This window comes from Pseudophryne corroboree, chromosome 2, assembly GCF_028390025.1.
Source record: "Pseudophryne corroboree isolate aPseCor3 chromosome 2, aPseCor3.hap2, whole genome shotgun sequence".
Lineage (NCBI taxonomy): Eukaryota > Metazoa > Chordata > Amphibia > Anura > Myobatrachidae > Pseudophryne > Pseudophryne corroboree.
Window position 1 is genome coordinate 691,791,649 of NC_086445.1, and position 23,712 is coordinate 691,815,360.

At 49.1% G+C, this 23,712-nt stretch overlaps 1 protein-coding gene across 7 annotated transcripts in view; it reads left to right on the plus strand.

The window, feature by feature from the left end:
* NFYA (nuclear transcription factor Y subunit alpha) overlaps positions 1-23,712 on the plus strand; it is a 103,072-nt gene that overhangs the window by 57,943 nt on the left and 21,417 nt on the right. For 5 of the 7 annotated variants that reach the window (XM_063955211.1, XM_063955214.1, XM_063955216.1 and 2 more), the window contains 5 exons: positions 2,621-2,764; positions 2,905-3,036; positions 3,145-3,250; positions 3,512-3,678; positions 3,762-3,935. In XM_063955211.1, the coding sequence (XP_063811281.1) occupies positions 2,621-2,764; positions 2,905-3,036; positions 3,145-3,250; positions 3,512-3,678; positions 3,762-3,935 (723 nt within the window). The remainder of the gene's footprint in view (positions 1-2,620; positions 2,765-2,904; positions 3,037-3,144; positions 3,251-3,511; positions 3,679-3,761; positions 3,936-23,712) is intronic. The other 2 variants (XM_063955215.1, XM_063955217.1) reach the window with 1 other exon arrangement.

Genomic DNA, 23,712 nt, shown 5'->3' on the forward strand with positions numbered 1-23,712 from the left:
CTATTGGAGGGCCGCAGATTCGGCATACAGGATTTGATCCTGGTGACCACGGACGCCAGCCTGAGAGGTTGGGGAGCAGTCACACAAGGAAGAAACTTCCAGGGGGTATGGACGAACCTGGAAAAGTCTCTTCACATAAACATTCTGGTACTAAGAGCAATCTAAAATGCTCTAAGCCAGGCGGAACCACTCCTGCAAGGAAAACCGGTGTTGATTCAGTCGGACAACATCACGGCGGTCGCCCATGTAAACAGACAGGGCGGCACAAGAAGCAGGAGTGCAATGGCAGAAGCTGCCAAGATTCTTCGCTGGGCGGAGAATCACGTAATAGCACTGTCAGCAGTGTTCTTCCCGGGCGTGTACAACTGGGAAGCAGATTTCCTCAGCAGACACGATATTCACCCGGGAGAGGGGGGTCTTCATCCAGAAGTCTTCCACATGCTAATAAACTGTTGGGAAAGACCAATGGTAGACATGATGGCGTCTCGCCTCAACAAGAAACTGGACAAGTATTGCGCCAGGTCAAGAGATCCACAGGCAATAGCTGTGGACGCACTGGTAACACCTTGGGTGTACAAATCAGTATATGTGTTTCCTCCTCTGCCTCTCATACCAAAGGTATTGAAGATTATACGGTGAGGAGGAGTAAGAACAATACTAGTGGCTCCGGATTGGCCAAGAAGGACTTGGTACCCGGAACTTCAAGAGTTGGTCACGGACGACCCGTGCCCTCTACTTCTGAGAAGGGACCTGCTACAACAGGGTCCCTGTCTCTTTCAAGACTTACCGCGGCTGCGTTTGACGGCATGGCGGTTGAACGCCAGATCCTAAAAGGGAAAGGCATTCCAGAAGAAGTCATTCCTACCTTGATTAAGGCAAGGAAGGAAGTCACCGCGAAACATTATCACCGCATTTGGCGAAAATATGTCGCGTGGTGCGAGGATCGGAGTGTTCCGACGGAGGAATTTCAACTGGGTCGTTTCCTACATTTCCTACAATCAGGATTGTCTATGGGTCTCAAATTGAGATCTATTAAGGTTCAAATTTCGGCCCTGTCAATATTCTTCCAAAAAGAATTGGCCTCAGTTCCTGAGGTACAGACTTTTGTTAAAGGAGTACTGCATATACAGCCTCCTGTGGTGCCTCCGGTGGCACCGTGGGATCTAAATGTAGTTTTAGATTTCCTCAAATCCCATTGGTTTGAACCATTGAAAAAGGTGGATTTTAAATATCTCACATGGAAAGTGACTATGTTACTGGCCCTGGCTTCCGCCAGGAGAGTATCTGAATTGGCGGCTTTATCTTATAAAAGCCCTTATCTAATCTTCCATTCGGATAGGGCAGAACTGAGGACTCGTCCGCATTTTCTCCCTAAGGTGGTATCAGCGTTTCACCTGAACCAACCTATTGTGGTGCCTGCGGCCACTGGCGACTTGGAGGACTCCAAGTTGTTGGACGTTGTCAGAGCCTTAAAAATATACATTTCAAGGACGGCTGAAGTCAGAAAATCTGACTCGCTGTTGATACTATATGCACCCAACAAGTTGGGTGCCCCTGCTTCTAAGCAGACGATTGCTCGTTGGATTTGTAACACAATTCAACTTGCTCATTCTGTGGCAGGCCTGCCACAGCCTAAATCTGTTAAGGCCCATTCCACAAGGAAGGTGGGCTCATCTTGGGCGGCTGCCCGAGGGGTCTCGGCATTACAATTCTGCCGAGCAGCTACGTGGTCGGGGGAAAACACGTTTGTAAAATTCTACAAATTTGATACCCTGGCAAAAGAGGACTTGGAATTCTCTCATTCGGTGCTGCAGAGTCATCCGCACTCTCCCGCCCGTTTGGGAGCTTTGGTATAATCCCCATGGTCCTTTCAGGAACCCCAGCATCCACTTAGGACGATAGAGAAAATAAGAATTTACTTACCGATAATTCTATTTCTCGGAGTCCGTAGTGGATGCTGGGCGCCCATCCCAAGTGCGGATTATCTGCAATACTGTACATAGTTATTGTTAACAAATTCGGGTTATATTGTTAAGGAGCCATCTTTAAGAGGCTCTTTCTGTTATCATACTGTTAACTGGGTTTAGATCACAAGTTGTACGGTGTGATTGGTGTGGCTGGTATGAGTCTTACCCGGGATTCAAATTGCCTCCCTTATTGTGTACGCTCGTCCGGGCACAGTACCTAACTGGAGTCTGGAGGAGGGTCATAGGGGGAGGAGCCAGTGCACACCACCTGATCTGGTAAAAGCTTTACTTTTTTGTGCCCTGTCTCCTGCGGAGCCGCTATTCCCCATGGTCCTTTCAGGAACCCCAGCATCCACTACGGACTCCGAGAAATAGAATTATCGGTAAGTAAATTCTTATTTTTGCTACTTTGAAGACTGGTGAGTGCTCCTGCTTTCTTATTGGATTTGTGTTAGAATGGGACTTTGTTCCTATCTATTTGGATGTCACCCCAGCAAGCTTCTATAACACGTGAGTGTGGACACTACTCTGTATATACATATATATATATATTTTGTACCATTAAGCTTGTTATTTCTCCTAGGTAATAGAACGCAGTATTGTGCATGCAGTTTTATCTCCTGCGTAACAAACTACCTACTTTCTCTGCTCAGGTACAGGGTCAGCCACTCATGGTGCAAGTCAGCGGGGGACAACTAATTACTTCTACTGGACAGCCAATCATGGTGCAGGCAATGGGTGGGCAAGGTCAAACTCTTATGCAAGTGCCTGTGTCTGGATCTCAAGGATTGCAGCAGGTAAGAATTGTCATTGATTGTGAGACAGCCAATAGAGGAGACATTCCTATCCTAGATCACATGCTTTCTTTCTGTATTTCTTGGACTAAGGATATGCTTGAGGGAATGTTTATATAATATAAATGCTTATTATTTAACAGATACAGCTGGTGCAGCCAGGTCAAATCCAGATCCAAGGTGGACAAGCTGTACAGTTGCAAACACAACAAGGGCAACCTCAGCAAATTATCATTCAGCAACCACAGACGGCAGTTACCGCAGGGCAGAATCAGGTATGGAGCATAGATGTTAGGGACCATTAGCTTTGGCTATGATATACTGTATTAATCTCCTGAACTATTCTTCACCCCCCCCCCCCCCCCCCCCGTCCCTCCCTCCAGAGCCAACAGCAGATAACGGTTCAAGGTCAGCAAGTAGCACAGACAGCTGAAGGACAAACCATTGTTTACCAGCCAGTAAATGCAGATGGTACTATTTTACAGCAAGGTAGGTTCAGTTTCCAACCTTTTTCCATCAGATTACTTACATTGTTGCAAATTCTGCTTTACCAATTGAATTTGACCTGTGAATTATATCGATCAGTCCTTCCAATTTATACTTCTGTGATCACATTTCCTTCTTTTTATTTGCAAAGTGGGAATTATGTTTTCTACATGTCCATGGTGAGCACTAGAGGTTCCCTTGGAATTAATTTTGTGCCCTCCCTTTCTTTGTCCCTCTGTTTTCTGTTTTTGTTGTTTCCTAAAGTGACAGTCCCTGTTACAGGAATGATAACAATACCTGCTGCCAGCTTGGCAGGGGCTCAGATTGTGCAAGCTGGAGGAAACACCAGTACAACAAATAGTGGCCAGGGAACTGTGACGGTCACGCTACCCATGACAGGAAACGTTATGAACTCTGGCGGCATGGTGATGGTGCGTATGAGGCTTTGTGAATATTTTCATCTAGTACTGGTATTTCAGAACAACTTATTAAATGTATATTCCCTTTTACTTAGATGGTTCCTGGTGCTGGTTCTGTTCCTGCTTTGCAAAGAATCCCGCTACCTGGGGCTGAAATGCTAGAGGAGGAGCCATTGTATGTAAATGCAAAGCAATATCACCGGATTTTGAAGAGAAGGCAGGCACGGGCCAAATTGGAGGCAGAAGGCAAAATCCCCAAAGAAAGAAGAGTAAGTGCCTATGTGTATGTGGTGCAGGAGATCACAAGTAATTACAGACCTAGAGAATGGGTCACATGCTGGCCAACGTTAGGTGTGTACACACGGCGAGATTTATCCTTGCGATTTTGACTAGATAGTCAAAATCGCGAAGAAAGTTCATGCAAATCGCACTGTTAGTCAGCTTGCGATACCAATGTGCACTCCCACGGGGTCGGTATCTCAAGGAAAGATACATTGCGGGCAAGTCAATCTGGGCTATACAGTGTACTAACAGAGTACAAAGTATAGTTAAAATTGGCACTAAAATCGCACATAGTCAAAATCGAAGGTACAGATATTTAAAATCGGTGCTTCTAAGCTCTGGGGGAGTTCAGGGGAAATCGCAAAGTCAAAATTGATAGTGTCTCAACGTGTGTATGCACCTTTAGACTAAACCTAGCTTTACCATTTATTTTTTATTATTTTTTTTTATGAAAGAAGCTCTTAAGGTGCATACATACGGTGAGATATTGACTATTTCCGATTTCTCTAACGTCCTAGGGGAGACTGGGATGGTCTTGGTACCATGGGGTATAGATGGGGTCCAATGGAGCCTGGCACATTAAAAATTCTTCAGAGTGTGCTGGCTCCTCCCCTCTATGCCCCTCCTGCAGACTCATTTTAGAAAAATGTGCCCAAGGAGCAGGCTGCATTCTCTGGAGCACCAGAGAGTTTTATTCAAAACTTTATTTTAGTTTGTTATTTTCAGGCAGCACTGGCTGGCACCAGTCTGCCTGCGTCGTTCGACTTAGGTGGGTGGGACCGGACCAACCTCTTGAAGGGTTAATGGTCCGGATTCCCGCTGACAGGACATAGCTCCTGAGGTGTTGTTTCGCTTGCCCCCAGGGTGTACGCACACTCCCAACAGCATTCCGCCACCCCTAGCAGAGCTGAAGATGCTGTGTGATTTGTACAGGAATCTGGTCCCCAGGTCACATGGCGGTATAAGGGCGTCACGGGCAGTCAGCGCTGCGGTGCCCACTGCATATACCCACACAGGCCCTGACACAGCAAAGGGGTTTTAACGTTTTCTGTAACTTAGCGAGACTTGCCAGTATAATAAAGTACAGGGACCGTGCAACATTAAGGGGGCGGGGCTTCCCTGAGAGCGGGACCAGCGGCTCATGCGCGCCATTTCCTGCTGCATCACACTACAGGCTGCCTGCAGGGAAGTGCTGCTCCTCCCAGGACCCACAAAAACACCTTAAATTGGTACTAGGGTGTTTTGTAGAAGTGGGGGGGGGGAGCAATACTGTATATTGTCTGTAAAAACTAGTTACCTTATCCAAGGTTCTAGTTTTCTGCCCAGCAAAGCACTCCTTTGGCAGGAGTGTGCTGGTTTATCTCCCTCTCTGTCTCTCCAACCAGGCTGTAAACTGGGTTACTGTGCATTTCTCTAACGTCCTAGTGGATGCTGGGGACTCCGTAAGGACCATGGGGAATAGACGGGCTCCGCAGGAGACTGGGCACTCTAAGAAAGATTTAGTACTACTGGTGTGCACTGGCTCCTCCCTCTATGCCCTTCCTCCAGACCTCGGTTAGAATCTGTGCCCGGAAGGAGCTGGGTGCATTTTAGTGAGCTCTCCTGAGCTTGCTATTAAGAAAGTATTTTAGTTAGGTTTTTTATTTTCAGAGAGCTTCTGCAGGCAACATACTCTCTGATACGTGGGACTGAGGGGAGAGAAGCAAATCTACTAACTGCGGCTAGGTTGCGCTTCTTAGGTTACTGGACACCATTAGCTCCAGAGGGATCGAACACAGGAACTTAACCTTGGTCGTCCGTTCCCGGAGCCGCGCCGCCGTCCCCCTCGCAGAGCCAGAAGACAGAACCTGGCGGATGAAGCAAGAAGACGTCAAAATTGGCGGCAGAAGACTCCTGTCTTCATATGAGGTAGCGCACAGCACTGCAGCTGTGCGCCATTGCTCCAACACTAACCCACACACTCCGGTCACTGTAGGGCGCGGGGGGGGGGGCGCCCTGGGCAGCAATTGAGTACCTCCTTGGCAAAAGCAGCATATATACAGCTGGGCACTGTAATATGCATGAGCCCCCGCCATTATTTTTACACAAAATCGCGGGACAGAAGCCCGCCGCTGAGGGGGCGGGGCTTCTTCCTCAGCACTCACCAGCGCCATTTTCTCTCCACAGCTCCGCTGAGAGGAAGCTCCCCAGGCTCTCCCCTGCAGACACGGTAGAAAGAGGGTAAAAAGAGGGGGGGGCACATAAATTTAGCGCATAAATCATATATACAGCAGCTACTGGGTAAACACTAAGTTACTGTGTGATTCCTGGGTGATATAGCGCTGGGGTGTGTGCTGGCATACTCTCTCTCTGTCTCTCCAAAAGACCTTGTGGGGGTCCTGTCCTCATATAGAGCATCTCCTGTGTGTGTGGTGTGTCGGTACGCTTGTGTCGATATGTTTGACGAGGAGGGCTATGTGGAGGCAGAGCAGGTGCAGATGAATGAGGTGTCTCCGCCGGCGGCGCCGACACCTGATTGGATGGATATGTGGAAGGTGTTAAATGATAATGTAAACTCCTTGCATAAAAGGTTGGATAAAGCAGAAACCTTGGGACAGTTGGGGTCTCAGCCCATGCCTGATCCTACAGCGCAGAGGCCGTCAGGGTCTCAGAAGCGCCCACTATCCCAAATTGTTGACACAGATATCGACACGGATTCTGACTCCAGTGTCGATGGCGATGATGCAAAATTGCAGCCTAAAATGGCTAAAGCCATCCGCTACATGATTATAGCAATGAAGGATGTATTGCACATATCAGAGGTAAACCCTGTCCCTGACAAGAGGATTTATATGTTTGGGGAGAAAAAGCAAGAGGTGACTTTTCCCCCTTCACATGAGTTAAATGAGTTGTGTGAAAAAGCGTGGGATTCTCCTGATAGGAAAGTGCTGATTTCCAAAAGGTTACTTATGGCGTACCCCTTCCCGCCAGCGGACAGGATGCGCTGGGAATCCTCCCCTAGGGTAGACAAAGCTCTGACACGCTTATCTAAGAAGGTGGCCCTGCCGTCACAGGATACGGCCTCCCTAAAGGATCCTGCGGATAGGAAGCCGGAAAGTATCCTGAAGTCTGTTTATACACATTCCGGTACTCTACTAAGGCCGGCAATTGCGTCGGCCTGGATGTGTAGTGCTGTGGCAGCATGGACAGATAATCTGTCTGAGGAACTAGATACCTTGGACAGGGATACTATTTTACTGACCATGGGGCATATAAAAGACGCTGTCCTATATATGAGGGATGCCCAGAGGGACATTTGCCTACTGGGCTCTAGAATAAATGCAATGTCAATTTCTGCCAGAAGGGTCCTGTGGACTCGGCAATGGACAGGTGATGCCGACTCTAAAAAACATATGGAGGTTTTACCTTATAAGGGTGAGGAATTGTTTGGGGACGGTCTCTCGGACCTAGTTTCCACAGCTACGGCTGGGAAGTCACATTTTTTGCCATATATTCCCTCACAGCCTAAGAAAGCACCGTATTACCACATGCAGTCCTTTCGTTCACAAAAAAGCATGAAAGTCAGAGGTGCATCCTTTCTTGCCAGAGGCAGGGGTAGAGGAAAGAAGCTGCACCATACAGCTAGTTCCCAAGAACAGAAGTCCTCCCCGGCTTCCACTAAATCCACCGCATGACGCTGGGGCTCCACAGGTGGAGCCAGGAGCGGTGGGGGCGCGTCTCCGAAATTTCAGCCACCAGTGGGTTCGCTCACAGGTGGATCCCTGGGCTATACAGATTGTGTCTCCGGGATACAAGCTGGAATTCGAAGTGATGCCCCCTCACCGTTGCCTCAAATCGGCCCTGCCAGCTTCCCCCATGGAAAGGGAGGTAGTGTTAGCGGCAATTCACAAGTTATATCTCCAGCAGGTGGTGGTAAAGGTTCCCCTCCTTCAACAGGAAAGGGGTTACTATTCCACAATGTTTGTGGTACTGAAACCGGACGGTTCGGTCAGACCCATATTGAATTTAAAGTCCCTGAACATTTATCTGAAAAGATTCAAGTTCAAAATGGAATCGCTCAGAGCGGTCATTGCAAGCCTGGAGGAGGGGGATTTTATGGTGTCTCTGGACATCAAGGATGCTTACTTGCATGTCCCCATTTATCCCCCTCATCAGGAGTACCTCAGATTTGTGGTACAGGACTGTCATTACCAATTCCAGACGTTGCCGTTTGGGCTGTCCACGGCACCGAGAATATTTACCAAGGTAATGGCGGAGATGATGGTGCTCCTTCGAAAGCAAGGAGTCACAATTATCCCATACTTGGACGATCTCCTCATAAAGGCGAGGTCCAGAGAGCAGTTGCTGATCAGCGTAGCACACTTTCAGGAAGTGTTGCAACAGCACGGCTGGATTCTGAATAGTCCTACGACGCGTCTGCCCTTTCTGGGCATGATTCTGGACACAGACCAGAAGAAGGTGTTTTTCCCGGCGGAGAAGGCTCAGGAGCTCGTGACTCTAGTCAGAGACCTCTTAAAACCAAAACAGGTGTCGGTGCATCACTGCACGCGAGTCCTGGGAAAGATGGTGGCATCATACGAAGCCATTCCCTTCGGCAGGTTCCATGTGAGGATCTTTCAGTGGGACCTGTTGGACAAGTGGTCCGGATCGCATCTTCAGATGCATCGGCTGATCACCCTATCCCCCAGGACCAGGGTGTCTCTTTTGTGGTGGCTGCAGAGTGCTCAGCTTCTCGAGGGCCGCAGGTTCGGCATACAGGACTGGGTCCTGGTGACCACGGATGCGAGCCTCCGAGGATGGGGGGCAGTCACTCAGGGAAGAAACTTCCAAGGGTTGTGGTCAAGTCAGGAGGCTTGTCTGCACATAAATATCCTGGAACTAAGGGCCATATACAACGCCCTGAGTCAAGCGGAGCCTCTGCTTCGCAACCAACCGGTGCTGATTCAGTCAGACAACATCACCGCAGTGGCTCATGTAAACCGCCAGGGCGGCACAAGAAGCAGGGTGGCGATGGCGGAAGCCACCAGGATTCTTCGTTGGGCGGAGAATCACGTGCAAGCACTGTCAGCAGTGTTCATTCCGGGAGTGGACAACTGGGAAGCAGACTTCCTCAGCAGGCACGACCTCCACCCGGGAGAGTGAGGACTTCATCAAGAAGTCTTCACGCAGATTACAAATCGGTGGGAACTGCCACAGGTGGACATGATGGCATCCCGCCTCAACAAAAAGCTAAAAAGGTATTGTGCCAGGTCAAGGGACCCTCAGGCGATGGCTGTGGACGCACTAGTGACACCGTGGGTGTTCCAGTCGGTCTATGTATTTCCTCCTCTTCCTCTCATACCCAAGGTGCTGAGAATCGTAAGAAAAAGAGGAGTGAGAACAATACTCATTGTTCCGTATTGGCCAAGAAGAACTTGGTACCCGGATCTGCAAGAAATGCTCACAGAGGACCCATGGCCTCTGCCTCTCAGACAGGGCCTGTTGCAACAGGGGCCCTGTCTGTTCCAAGACTTACCGCGGCTGCGTTTGACGGCATGGCGGTTGAACGCCGGATCCTAGCGGAAAAAGGCATTCCGGAGGAAGTTATTTCTACGCTTATAATGGCTAGGAAGGACGTGACAGCAAAACATTATCACCGTATATGGCGAAAATATGTTGCTTGGTGTGAGGCCAGGAAGGCCCCTACAGAGGAATTCCAGCTGGGCCGGTTCCTGCACTTCCTACGGTCAGGAGTGACTATGGGCTTGAAATTGGGGTCCATAAAGATCCAGATTTCGGCCCTATCCATTTTCTTTCGAAAAGAACTGGCTTCTCTTCCTGAGGTTCAGACGTTTGTTAAGGGAGTGCTGCATATTCAGCCCCCTTTTGTGGCACCGTGGACCTCAACGTGGTGTTGGGTTTCTTGAAATCCCACCGGTTTGAGCCACTTAAGACCGTGGAGCTTAAGTATCTCACGTGGAAGGTGGTCATGCTATTGGCCTTAGCCTCGGCTAGGCGTGTGTCAGAATTGGCGGCTTTGTCATGTAAAAGCCCCTATCTGATTTTCCATATGGACAGGGCAGAATTGCGGACTCGTCCACAATTTCTGCCGAAGGTGGTGTCATCTTTTCATTTGAACCAACCTATTGTGGTGCCTGCGGCTACTCGTGACTTGGAGGATTCCAAGTTGCTTGATGTAGTCAGGGCTTTGAAGATTTATGTGACCAGAACGGCTGGTGTCAGGAAAACTGACTCGCTGTTTATCCTGTATGCATCCAACAAGCTGGGTGCTCCTGCTTCAAAGCAAACTATTGCTCGCTGGATCTGTAACACTATTCAGCAGGCTCATTCTGCGGCGGGATTGCAGCATCCAAAATCAGTAAAAGCCCATTCCACAAGGAAAGTGGGCTCTTCTTGGGCGGCTGCCCGAGGGGTCTCGGCATTACAGCTTTGCCGAGCAGCTACTTGGTCGGGTTCAAACACCTTTGCAAACACGTTTGCTAAATTCTACAAATTTGATACCCTGGCTGAGGAGGACCTTGAGTTCTCTCATTCGGTGCTGCAGAGTCATCCGCACTCTCCCGCCCGTTTGGGAGCTTTGGTATAATCCCCATGGTCCTTACGGAGTCCCCAGCATCCTCTAGGACGTTAGAGAAAATAAGATTTTATTCACCGGTAAATCTATTTCTCGTAGTCCGTAGTGGATGCTGGGCGCCCGTCCCAAGTGCGGACTTTCTGCAATACGTGTATATAGTTATTGCTTAATAAAGGGTTATATTATGTTGGCATCTGTGGTTGATGCTCTGTTGTTGTTCATACTGTTAACTGGGTATGTTATCACAAGTTATACGGTGTGATTGGTGTGGCTGGTATGAGTCTTACCCTGGATTCCAAAATCCTTTCCTTGTAATGTCCGCTCTTCTGGGCACAGTTTCCTTAACTGAGGTCTGGAGGAGGGGCATAGAGGGAGGAGCCAGTGCACACCAGTAGTACTAAATCTTTCTTAGAGTGCCCAGTCTCCTGCGGAGCCCGTCTATTCCCCATGGTCCTTACGGAGTCCCCAGCATCCTCTACGGACTACGAGAAATAGATTTACCGGTGAGTAAAATCTTATTATTTCACTGCTCCTGTGTATGTGTTCTGCTGTATAAACATGTCTGGCAAGAAAGTTGTAGGTCAGTCCTGTAGCACAAAGTTTTCCCCTAGGGAGCGTCTCTGTGTACTCGGTGCAGTCTCCCTTCACAGGAAAGCAGCACACAGGAACCAGAATGGCTGGATTCAATTAAACGGGTGATGCCTAACATATCATCTGAACTGGCTACTGCCAGGCAGGAAAGACAAGTGTTTGAAAAATCTATGGATGATTTTCTGGTTCAGACTTCTGATCTCAGACCTGCCTCTCAACCCCCTATGCTGGTTTCTCAGAAACGCACGCTGCCCCATGTGCTCCAGTCTGACTCTGATAATGAGATGCCAGATTTGGAAGAAGGGGAAGTAGAGGTTGATAAATCGGACAATACTCTGTCTCAGGGTGTGGAAGCACTTATCTATTCTATTAGGGAGGTCCTCAATATCCCTGATAAAGAGGCAGAACCTGATGAGGAATTGTTTTTTAATGTAAATCAAAAGTCTACTGCCACCTTTCCTGTCTCTAAGGAATTAAACACACTTTTTAAAGAGATGTGGGTTAATCCTGACAAATTTCAAACCCCTAAGCCAGAGGTTCCCAAACTGTGTGCCATGGCTCCCTGGGGTGCCTCGGGACACTTGCAGGGGTGCCCTGGGTTGGTGGTCCAGGACCAATTCAAATTATTCATGGTCAATAGAAGAGGCAAAACCAGTGCTGGTGGCTGGCAGTCATGAAATATGTGGCCAAACAGAAGCAAATCTTGTCCCTCACCACACAACTGACCCTAAGGATGACATATAAACGCGATCTACTTAATGTCATTTCTCTTACGTCCTAGAGGATGCTGGGGACTCCAAAAGGACCAAGGGGTATAGACGGGATCCGCAGGAGCTTGAGCACACTGAAAAGACTTTGACTGGGTGTGAACTGGCTCCTCCTTCTATGCCTCTCCTCCAGACCCCAGTTAGACTTTGTGTCCAGGACTGACTGGACACTCACATGGGGAGCTCACCTGAGTTTCTCTAGAAAAGACTTTGTTAGGTTTTTTATTTTCAGGGAGACCTGCTGGCTACAGGCTCCCTGCATCGAGGGACTGAGGGGAGAGAAGTCAGACCTACTTCTACTTAGTTAAGGGCTCTGCTTCTCAGGCTACTGGACATTGGCTCCAGAGGGTTTGATCACTTGGTGCGCCTAGCTGCTTGTTCCCGGAGCTGCGCCGTCACCCCCCTCACAGAAGCAAGAAGAAAGAAGCCTGGTGAGTATGCAGTAGACAGAAGACTTCAGTGACGGCAGAAGACTCCAGTAACGAGGTACAGCGCAGCGGTAGCCCTGCACTCGATGCTCCCACACACTTCACCAACGGCACTCACAGGGTGCAGGGTGCTGGGGGGGAGCGCCCTGGGCAGCATGTTACTGGGTCTGGGAAGCTGGCAAAAGGCTTTTCGGTGGCTCGGCACCGTTTTTCAGACCCCCGCCGGCATTTTCATTTTTCAAATTTTAGCGAGCTGAAGCACGCTGGGAAGGGGCGGGGCTTAGCCGCACAGCTCACCAGCGCCATTTTCTCTCATCCACACCGCTGCAGAGAACGCTGGCGCGGGACCTGTTAATTGTTTTCCATAGCAGCGCTTTCAACATATATTGTGTTCTGGGATATATGGGCGCTGGGGTGTGAGCTGGCATACTCCCTCTGTGTTTCTCTATCTAGGCTTCCTTGTGGGTCTGTCCCCTAGCTGAGGCGGTGTGTGTGTGTCGATACTCTGTGTCGGCATGTCTGAGGCTGAGTGTTATTCCACGGAGGAGGTTGCTGGGGGAGCAGATGTGGGTCTGGAGTTGGCCCTGTCGGCGCAGCCGACACCTGATTTACTTACAATGTTAAGTACACTTAATACAAATGTGGCCTCTTTGTCTAAAAGGTTGGATAAATCGGAGTCTCAGACTCGGGTATGGAGGAAATCCATGGAGGATGCTTTGTCTCAGGTGCAGACCCCATCAGGGTCGCAAAAGCGGCCTTTTACTCAGTTGGTTGATACGGAAACCGACACGGATTGTGATTCCGATGTCGACTTCACTGAGGCTGCTTTACATCCACGGTTAGTTAAGAGTATTCAGTACATGATTGTGGCTATAACGGATGTTTTACATATTTCTGACGAACTCGCGGTGCAGGAAACAAAGATTTGCTTGTTCAAAGGGAAAAAACCTGAGGTGAAGTTTCCCCCCTCTCATGAAGTGAATACTCTTTGCGAAAAGGCTTGGGAGTCGCTGGATAAGAGGTGGCAGATTCCCAAGAGAATTTACATTTCGTATCCTTTTCCCCTCTGATGACAGGGACAAATGGGAGTCGTCTCCAAATGTCGACAAGGCTCTATCCCGGTTGTCTAAGAAGGTGGCGCTTCTGTTCCCTGACACTGCAGCTCTCAAGGATCCGGCGGATCGCAAGCTGGAGACGTCTCTGAAGTCCATTTTCGCTAATGCGGGTGCATTGCTCAGACCTGCTGTGGCGTCGGTATGGGTGAGTAGTGCTATTGCTAAATGGGCTGAGAATTTAGCTGCTGATATGGATACGCTTGATAAAGATAATGTTCTTTTAACTCTTGGTTATATCAAGGACGCTGCAGATTACCTGAAGGATGCGGCGAGGGATGTTGGTCTCTTGGGATCAAGGGCCAATGCCATGGCGATCTCGGCCAGGAGAGCGCTGTGGATTCATCAATGGAATGCTGATGCCGACTCCAAGAGAGCTATGGAAGCTCTCCCCTTCAAAGGTAATGTCTTGTTTGGTGACGGCTTGGCTGATCTGGTGTCTACCGCGACGGCGGGTAAGTCATCTTTTCTTCCTTTATGTTCCCACACATCAGAAAAAGACACCACATCAGCAGATGCAGTCCTTTCGTCCCAATAAATACAAGTGTGGAAAAGGTTCGTCCTTCCTCGCTTCAAAGGGTAGAGGAAGGGGAAGAAAGTCGACTGCAGTATCAGGCGCCCAGGACCAAAAGTCCTCCCCTGCCTCTACCAAGTCCACCGCATGACGCTGGGGCTTCCCTGGGGGAGTCCGGACCGGTGGGGGGCCGTCTGCGGATCTTCAGTCAGGTCTGCGTTCAGTCAGGCCTGGATCCTTGGGTCCTAGATATAGTATCTCAGGGATACAAGCTGGAGTTTCAGGAGGTGCCCCCTCACCGGTTTTTCATTTCGGCCTTACCAGTGTCTCTTCCGGACAGGGAGGTGGTGAAGGCAGCAATACAAAAGTTGTGTCAACAGAGGGTCATTGTTCCCGTTCCCCCGTCCCAACGGGGGGAGGGATTCTACTCAAGCCTCTTTGTGGTATCGAAACCGGACGGTTCGGTCAGACCGATTCTGAACCTAAAGTCCCTCAATCCATACTTGAAGGTTTTCAAGTTCAAGATGGAATCTCTTCGAACTGTGATTTCTAGCCTAGAAGAGGGGGACTTTATGGCGTCAGTCGACATAAAGGATGCCTACTTACACGTCCCGATATATCCTCCGCATCAAGCTTTCCTCAGGTTTGCGGTACAGGATTCTCATTACCAATTTCAGACGTTGTCGTTTGGGCTTTCCACGGCACCGAGGATTTTCACCAAAGTCATGGCAGAAACGATGGTTCTCCTTCGCAAGCAAGGGGTTACCATTATCCCGTACTTGGACGATCTCCTGATAAAGGCGAGGTCCAGGGAACGGTTGCTGAGAAATGTGAATTTGTCTGTCCGTTCTGCGACAACACGGTTGGCTGCTAAATTTGCCAAAGTCTCAGTTGATTCCGACCACTCGGTTGCCCTTTCTGGGCATGATTCTGGACACGGGCTTACGGAAGGTGTTTCTTCCGGAAGACAAAGCTCTGGAGCTTCTGAGGCCGAAAAAGTGTGTCGGTTCATCAATGTACTCTGGTTCTGGGGAAAATGGTTGCAGCGTACGAAGCCATTCCGTTTGGCAGGTTTCATGCCCGGGTGTTTCAGTGGGATCTGCTGAGTAAGTGGTCCGGGTCTCACCTGCACATGTACCGGAAGATAAGTCTCCCAGGGCCAGGATTTCTCTCCTGTGGTGGCTACAAAGTTCTCACCTCCTAGGAGGGCGACGATTCGGTATCCTGGATTGGGTCCTGTTGACAACAGATGCAAGTCTCCGAGGCTGGGGCGCAGTCACCCAGGGAAGAAATTTCCAGGGGAAATGGTCACTCCAGGAATCTTGTGTCCAAATAAATGTTCTCGAGTTAAGAGCCATTTACAACGGCCTGCTACAAGCAAGAAGTCTTCTTCAGGGTCGGCCTGTCCTGATACAGTCGGACAACATAACAGCGGTGGCGCATATAAACCGTCAAGGCGGAACAAGGAGCAGGGCGGCTATGGCGGAGGCCACAAGAATCCTTCGCTGGGCGGAACAGCACGTGAGCGCTCTGTCAGCAGTCTTCCTTCCGGGAGTGGACAACTGGGAAGCAGACTTCCTCAGCAGACACGATCTCCATCCGGGAGAGTGGGCTCTTCACCAAGAGGTATTTGCAGAAGTGACAAAGCGTTGGGGAACTCAGCTGATCGACATGATGGCGTCTCGCCTCAACAATAAGCTTCCGAGGTATTGTTCCAGGTCAAGGGACCCCCAAGCCAGTGCAGTGGACGCCCTGGTAACTCTGTGGGTGTTTCAGTCGGTGTATGTGTTCCCTCCGCTTCTTCTCATTCCAAAGGTACTGGGAATCATTCGACGAGCAAGACTGCAAGCGATTCTTGTTCCAGATTGGCCAAGAAGGGCCTGGTATCCAGATCTTCTGGAATTACTTGTGGAAGATCCCTGGCCGCTCCCTCTAAGAGAGGACCTTTTATTGCAGGGACCATGCGTGTTTCCAGACTTACCGCGGCTGCGTTTGACGGCATGGAAGTTTAGCGCCAAATCTTAGCTCAGAAAGGTATTCCCGGGGAGGTCATTCCCACTCTCCTTAAGGCGAGGAAGGAAGTTACGGCGAAACATTATCACCGTATTTGGAGAAAGTATGTTTCGTGGTGTGAGACTAAAGCTGCTCCTGCGGAAGAATTTCTCTTGGGTCGGTTTCTCCATTTTCTCTAACGTCCTAGTGGATGCTGGGGACTCCGTCAGGACCATGGGGATTAGCGGGCTCCGCAGGAGACAGGGCACATCTAAAAAGCTTTTTAGGTCACATGGTGTGTACTGGCTCCTCCCCCTATGACCCTCCTCCAAGCCTCAGTTAGGTTTTTGTGCCCGTCCGAGAAGGGTGCAAACTGGATGGCTCTCTTAAGGAGCTATTTAGTAAAGTTTTTTTTAGGTTTCTAATCAGTGATTCCTGCTGGCGACAGGATCACTGCAACGAGGGACTTAGGGGAGAGACTTGCAACTCACCTGCGTGCAGGAGGATTGAAGTCTTAGGCTACTGGACACTGAGCTCCAGAGGGAGTCGGAACACAGGTCAGCCTGGGGTTCGTCCCGGAGCCGCGCCGCCGATCCCCCTTACAGACGCTGAAGAAAGACGGCGGAACGGAGGTCCGGAAACAGGCGGCAGAAGACTTCACAGTCTTCAGAGAGGTAGCGCACAGCACTGCAGCTGTGCGCCATTGTTGTCACACGGCTCACTGACACGGTCACGGAGGGTGCAGGGCGCTGCTGGGGGCGCCCTGGGCAGCAATATAAATACCTATTTGGCAAATAAATACATCACATATAGCCATTAAGGCTATATGTATGTATTTTAACCCAGGCCAGTTATTAAAAAACCGGGAGGAAAAGCCCGCCGAAAAGGGGGCGGAGCTTATTCTCCTCAGCACACGGCGCCATTTTCCTGATCAGCTCCGCTGGTGAGGAAGGCTCCCACTCTCCCCTGCACTGCACTACAGAAACAGGGTTAAAAGAGAAGGGGGGCATAAATTGGCGATATAATGATATATTAAGAGCGCATATATAGAAACAACACCTTCTAGGGTTGTTATATACATTATAGCGCTTTTGGTGTGTGCTGGCAAACTCTCCCTCTGTCTCCCCAAAGGGCTAGTGGGTCCTGTCCTCTATCAGAGCATTCCCTGTGTGTGTGCTGTATGTCGGTACGTGTGTGTCGACATGTATGAGGAAAATGTTGGTGAGGAGGCGGAGCAAATTGCCTGTAATGTTGATGTCACTCTCTAGGGAGTCGACACCGGAATGGATGGTCTACTTATGGAATTACGTGATAATGTCAACACGCTGCAGGACGGTTGACGACATGAGATGGCCGGCGGACAAATTAGTACCGGTCCAGGCGTCTCAGACACCGTCAGGGGCTTGTAAAAACGCCCATTTACCTCAGTCGGTCGACAGACACAGACATGGACACTGACCCCAGTGTCGACGGTGAAGAAACATACGTAATTTTCCTTTAGGGCCACGAGTTACATGTTAAGGGCAATGAAGGAGCTGTTACATATTTCTGATACTACAAGTACCACAAATAAGGGTATTTTGTAGGGTGTGAATAAACTACTTGTAGTTTTGCCTGAATCAGATAAATTAAATGAAGTGTGTGATGATACGTGGGGTTCCTCCGATAGAAAGTTATGGGCGGTATACCCTTTCCCGCCAGAAGTAAGGGCGAGTTGGGAAACACACCTTAGGGTGGATAAGGCGCTCACACGCTTATAAAAACATGGCGTTACCGTCTCTAGATACGGCCGCCCTCAAGAAGCCAGCTGATAGGAAGCTGAAAAATATCATGACAGTATATACACACATACTGGTGTTATACTACGACCAGCAATCGCCTCAGCCTGGATGTGCAGCGCTGAGGGGGCTTGGTCGGATTTCCTGACTGAAAATTTTGATACCCTTGACAGGGACAAGATTTTATTGACTATAGAGCATTTTAAGGATGCATTTCTATATATGCGTGATGCGCAGAGGGATATTTGCATTCTGGCATCAAGAGTAAATGTGATGTACATATCTGCCAGACGAAGACACGACAGTGGTCAGGTGAGGCAGATTCCAGACGGCATGTGGAAGTATTGCCGTATAAAGGGGCGGTCCATCGGACCTGGTGGCCATGGCAACAGCTGAAAAATCCACCTTTTGTTACCCCGAATCACATATCGGCAAAAAAAAAAAAAAAAGGACACAGTCTTTTCAGTCTCAGTCCTTTCGTCCCCATACGGGCAGGCGGGCAAAGGCCAGTCATATCTGCCCAGGGGTAGAGGAAAGGGAAGAAGACTGCAGCAAGCAGCCCATTCCCAGGAACAGAAGCCCCTCACAGCTTCTGCCAAGTCCGCAGCATAACGCTGGGGCCGTACAAGCGGACTCAGGTGCGGCAGGGGGTCATCTCAAGAGTTTCAGTACGCAGGGGGCTCACTCGCAAGGGAACTCCGGGATCCTACATGTAGTATCCCAGGTGTACATTGGAAATTCGAGACATCTCCCCCTCACACAATTCACAGGCTGTATTCCCAGCAGGTGATAATCAAAGTACCCCTCTTACAACATGGAAGGGGGTAGTATTCCACACTATATTGTGGTACTGAAGCCAACCGGCTCGGTGAGATCTGAAATATTTGAACACTTACATACAAGCGTTCAAATCAAGATGGAGTCACTCAGAGCAGTGATAGCGAACCAGGAAGAAGGGGACGATATGGTGTCACTGGATATCAGGGACGCTTACCTACAGGTCCAAATTTGCCCTTCTCACCAAGGGTACTTCAGGTTCCTGGTACAGAACTGTCACTATCAGTTCAGACGCTGCCGTTTGTGTTGTCCACGGCGCCCCGGGTCTTTACCAAGGTAATGGCCGGAATGATGATTTTTCTTAAAAGGAAACATGGACGCTTTCCTGATAAGGGCAAGGTCCAGAGAACAGTTGGAGGTCGGAGTAGCACTATCTTAAGTAGTTCTACGACAGCACGAGTGGATTCTAAATATTCCAAAATCGCAGCTTTTTCCGATGACACGTCTACTGTTCATAGGGATGATTCTGGACACAGTCCAGAAAAACGTGTTTCTCCCAGTGGAGAAAGCCAGGGAGTTATCCGAGCTAATCGGGATCCTCCTAAAACCAGGAAAAGTGTCAGTGCATCATTGCACAAGAGTCCTGGTAAAAATGGTGGCTTATTACGAAGCAATTCCATTCGGCAGATTTCCCGCAAGAACTCTTCGGTGGGATCTGCTGGACAAATGGTCCGGATCGCATCCTCAGATGCATCAGCGGATAACCCTATATCCAAGGACAAGGGTGTCTCTCCTGTGGTGATTACAGAGTGCTCATCTTCTAGAGGGCCGCAGATTTGGCATTCAGGATTGGATGCCGGTGACCACGGAGGCCAGCCTGAGAGGCTGGAGAACAGTCACACAGGGAAAAAATTTCCAGGGAAGTGTGATTAAGTCTGGAGAATTCTCTCTGCATAAATAAGCTTAGAGCAAATTTATAAGGCTCTAAACTTAGCAAGACCTCTGCTTCAAGGTCAGCCGGTATTGATCCAGTGGGATAACATCACGGCAGTCGCCCACGTAAACAGAAAGGGCGGCACAAGAAGCAGGAGGGCAGTGACAAAACTGCAAGGATTTTTCGCTAGGCGGAAAATCATGTGATAGCACTGTCAGCAGTGTTCTTTCCGGGAGTGGACGACTGGGAAGCAGACTTCCTCAGCAGGCATGACCTCCACCCGGGAGAGTGGAAACTTCATAGGGAAGTTTTTCAGCATGATTGTGGACCGTTGGCAAAGACCAAAGGTGGACATGATAGCGTCCCGCCCGAAAAAACGGGACAGGTATTCCGCCAGGTCATGAGACCTTCAGGCGATAGCTGTGGATGTTCTGGTAACACCGTGGGTGTACCAGTCAGTGTATGGGTTCCCTCCTCTGTTTCTCATAACCAAGGTATTGAGAATTATAAGACATAGAGGAGTATGAACTATACTAGTGGCTCCGGATGGGCCAAGAGGGACTTGGTACCCGGAGCTTCAAGAGATGCTCACAGAGGACTAAGGGCCTGGGGAGCTAAGAAGGGACTTGCTTCAGCAAGTACCATGTCTTTTCCAAGAATTACCGCGGCTGCGTTTGACGGCATGGCGGTTGAATACCGGATTCTGAAGGGAAAAAGGCATTCCATAAGAGGTCATACCTACCTTGGTCAAAGCCAGGAAGGAGGTGACCGCACAACGTCATCACCACATGTGGTGAAAATATGTTGCGTGGGTAAGGCCAGGAAGGCTCCACGAAGGAAATTCAACTAGGTCGATTCTGCACTTCCTGAAAACAGGAGTGTTTTGAGCCTCAAATTGGGGTTCATTAAGATTTAAATTTCGGCCCTGTAGATTTTCTTCCAGAAAAAATTGACTTCAGTTCCTGAAGTCCAGATTGTAAAGGGTGTATTCCATATACAGTTCTTTTGTGCCTCTAGGGGCACCGTGAGATCTCAACATAGTGTTGGGATTCCTTAAAATCATATTGGTTTGAACCGCTCAAATCTGTGGATTTGAAATATCTCACATGGAAAGTGACCATGCTGTTGACCAATATCTCACATGGAAAGTGACCATGTTGTTAGTCCTGGCCTCGGCCAGGCGATTGTCAAAAAGAATGGGCGGCTTTGTTTTACAAAAGCCCATATTAAAATTTTCCATTTGAACAGGGCAGAACTGGGACTCGTCTCCAGTTTCTTCCTAAAGGGGTGTCAGCGTTGTCACCTGAAACAACCTATTGTGGTGCCTGCAGCTACTGGGGACTTGGAGGACTCCAAGTTACTAGACGTTGTCAGGGCCCTAAAAATATATATATATATATATATATAGTTAGGACGGCTGGAGTCAGAAAGTCTGACTTGCTGTTTATATTGTATGCACCCAACAAGCTGGGTGCTCCTGCTTCTAAGCAGTCTATTGCACGCTAGATTTGTAGTACAATTCAGCTTGCACATTCTGTGGCAGGCCTGCCACAGCCGAAATATGTAGATGCCCATTCCACAAGGAAGGTGGCCTCATCCTGGGCGGCTGCCCGAGGAGTCTCGGCATTATAACTTTGCCGAGCAGCTACGTGGTCAGGGGAGAACACGTTTGTAAAATTTTACAAATTTGATACTCTGGCTAAAGAGGACCTGGAGTTCTCTCATTCGGTGCTGCAGAGTCATCCGCACTCTCCCGCCCGTTTGGGAGCTTTGGTATAATCCCCATGGTCCTGACGGAGTCCCCAGCATCCACTAGGACGTTAGAGAAAATAAGAATTTACTTACCGATAATTCTATTTCTCGTAGTCCGTAGTGGATGCTGGGCGCCCATCCCAAGTGCGGATTGTCTGCAATGCTTGTACATAGTTATTGTTACAAAAATCGGGTTATTACTATTGTTGTGAGCCATCTTTTCAGAGGCTACTTCGTTTTGTTATCATACTGTTAACTGGGTTCAGATCACAAGTTGTACGGTGTGATTGGTGTGGCTGGTATGAGTCTTACCCGGGATTCAAGATCCTTCCTTATTGTGTACGCTCGTCCGGGCACAGTACCTAACTGAGGCTTGGAGGAGGGTCATAGGGGGAGGAGCCAGTACACACCATGTGACCTAAAAAGCTTTTTAGATGTGCCCTGTCTCCTGCGGAGCCCGCTAATCCCCATGGTCCTGACGGAGTCCCCAGCATCCACTACGGACTACGAGAAATAGAATTATCGGTAAGTAAATTCTTATTTTTTGCAGGCAGGCGTCGATGCCGGCCTGAAATTGGGTTCCATCAAGGTGCAGATTTCGGCTTTATCTATCTTCTTTCAGAAGGAATTGGCTGTTCTCCCTGAGGTTCAGACTTTTGTGAAGGGAGTAATGCATATCCATCCTCCGTTTGTGCCCCAGGTGGCACCATGGGATCTTGACGTGGTCGTACAGTTTCTTATGTCTTCCTGGTTTGAACCTTTGAGTAAGGTTGAGTTAAAGTTTCTCACTTGGAAGGGTGGTCATGCTGTTGGCTCTGGAATCTGCCAGGCGGGTGTCTGAGTTGGCGGCCTTATCTCACAAGAGTCCGTACATGATCTTCCATTCGGATAGAGCGGAATTGAGGACTCATCAACAATTTCTGCCGAAGGTGGTTTCTTCGTTTCACATTAACCAACCTATTGTGGTACCTGTGGCTACAGATGCTGTGGCAGTTCCAAAGTCTGTTGATGTTGTGAGAGCTTTGAAGATCTACGTCGCTAGAACGGCTGTGCCCAGGAAAACAGAGGCGCTGTTTGTCCTGTATGCTTCCGAAAAGATTGGTCATCCTGCTTCGAAGCAGACTATTGCACGCTGGATTTGTAGTACGATTCAGCAAGCTCATTCTTCGGCTGGGCTACCAGTGCCGAAATCCGTGAAGGCCCATTCTACCAGGAAGGTGGGCACATCTTGGGCGGCTGCCCGAGGGGTCTCGGCACTTCAGCTTTGCCGAGCAGCTACGTGGTCGGGTTCAAACGCCTTTGCTAAGTTTTACAAGTTTGATACCCTGGCTGAGGAGGACCTCATGTTTGCTCAATCGGTGCTGCAGAGTCGTCCGCACTCTCCCGCCCGTGTTGGAGCTTTGGTATAGACCCCATGGTCCTTTTGGAGTCCCCAGCATCCTCTAGGACATAAGAGAAAATAGGATTTTAGTACCTACCGGTAAATCCTTTTCTCCTAGTCCGTAGAGGATGCTGGGCGCCCATCCCAGTGCGGACGGTTACTTGCAGTGTATTCTTATTCGTTGCTTTGGTTTACACACGGGTTGTGTATTTGTTGTTTCAGCTTGTTGCTGTAGTTAAATTCATACTGTTATCTGGTTTACTGTTACTCCTGTTGTACAGTATGTTGTGGTGTGGGCTGGTATGTTCTAGCCCTTAGTTTGAACAAAAATCTTTTCCTCGAAATGTCCGTCTCTCCTGGGCACAGTTCCTATAACTGAGGTCTGGAGGAGGGGCATAGAGGGAGGAGCCAGTTCACACCCAGTCAGTCTTTTCAGTGTGCCCAAGCTCCTGCGGATCCCGTCTATACCCCATGGTCCTTTTGGAGTCCCCAGCATCCTCTACGGACTAGGAGAAAAGGATTTACCGGTAGGTACTAAAATCCTATTTCTTTCTAAATTTCTCAATAAGAATTTTTTGGCCTAGGGGTGCCGTGAAAAAAATTCTGATATTCTAGGGTGCCGTGATTCAAAAAAGTTTGGAAACCACTGCTCTAAGCGGTTTCTAACCTCCTTCCCTGTCCCCCCTCAGGGTAGGAAGGTGTGGGAGAATCCTCAAGCTGTGGATACCTCAGTGTCCAGGCTGTCATGTAAAATTGTACTGCCTGTACTTAGTGTTATCTCTTTAAAAGACCCTGTTGATCGTAAGATTCAGACTACACTCAAATCCATTTACAATGCAGTGGGAGTCGCACAAAGACCCATAATTGCTTGTGGTCGGATCTCTAGGGCCATTGTTAAATGGTCTGGTATTGTGATAGAGGGTTTTGACACTATGCCTCAGGATGAACTTCTGACACTCCTAAAACCTATTCAGGATTCTGCTAACTTCATGAGTGAGGCAATCAAGGAGAATGGCCTAATCAATTCACGCGCCACAGCTATGGCTATGTTGGCTTACCTCAGATTTGCGCTGCAGGACATCCACTTCTAGATTTGGGCCTTACCTTTTGTTCTCTCCATGGCACCGAGAGTGTTCACGAAGGTTATTGAAGAGATGATGTTGC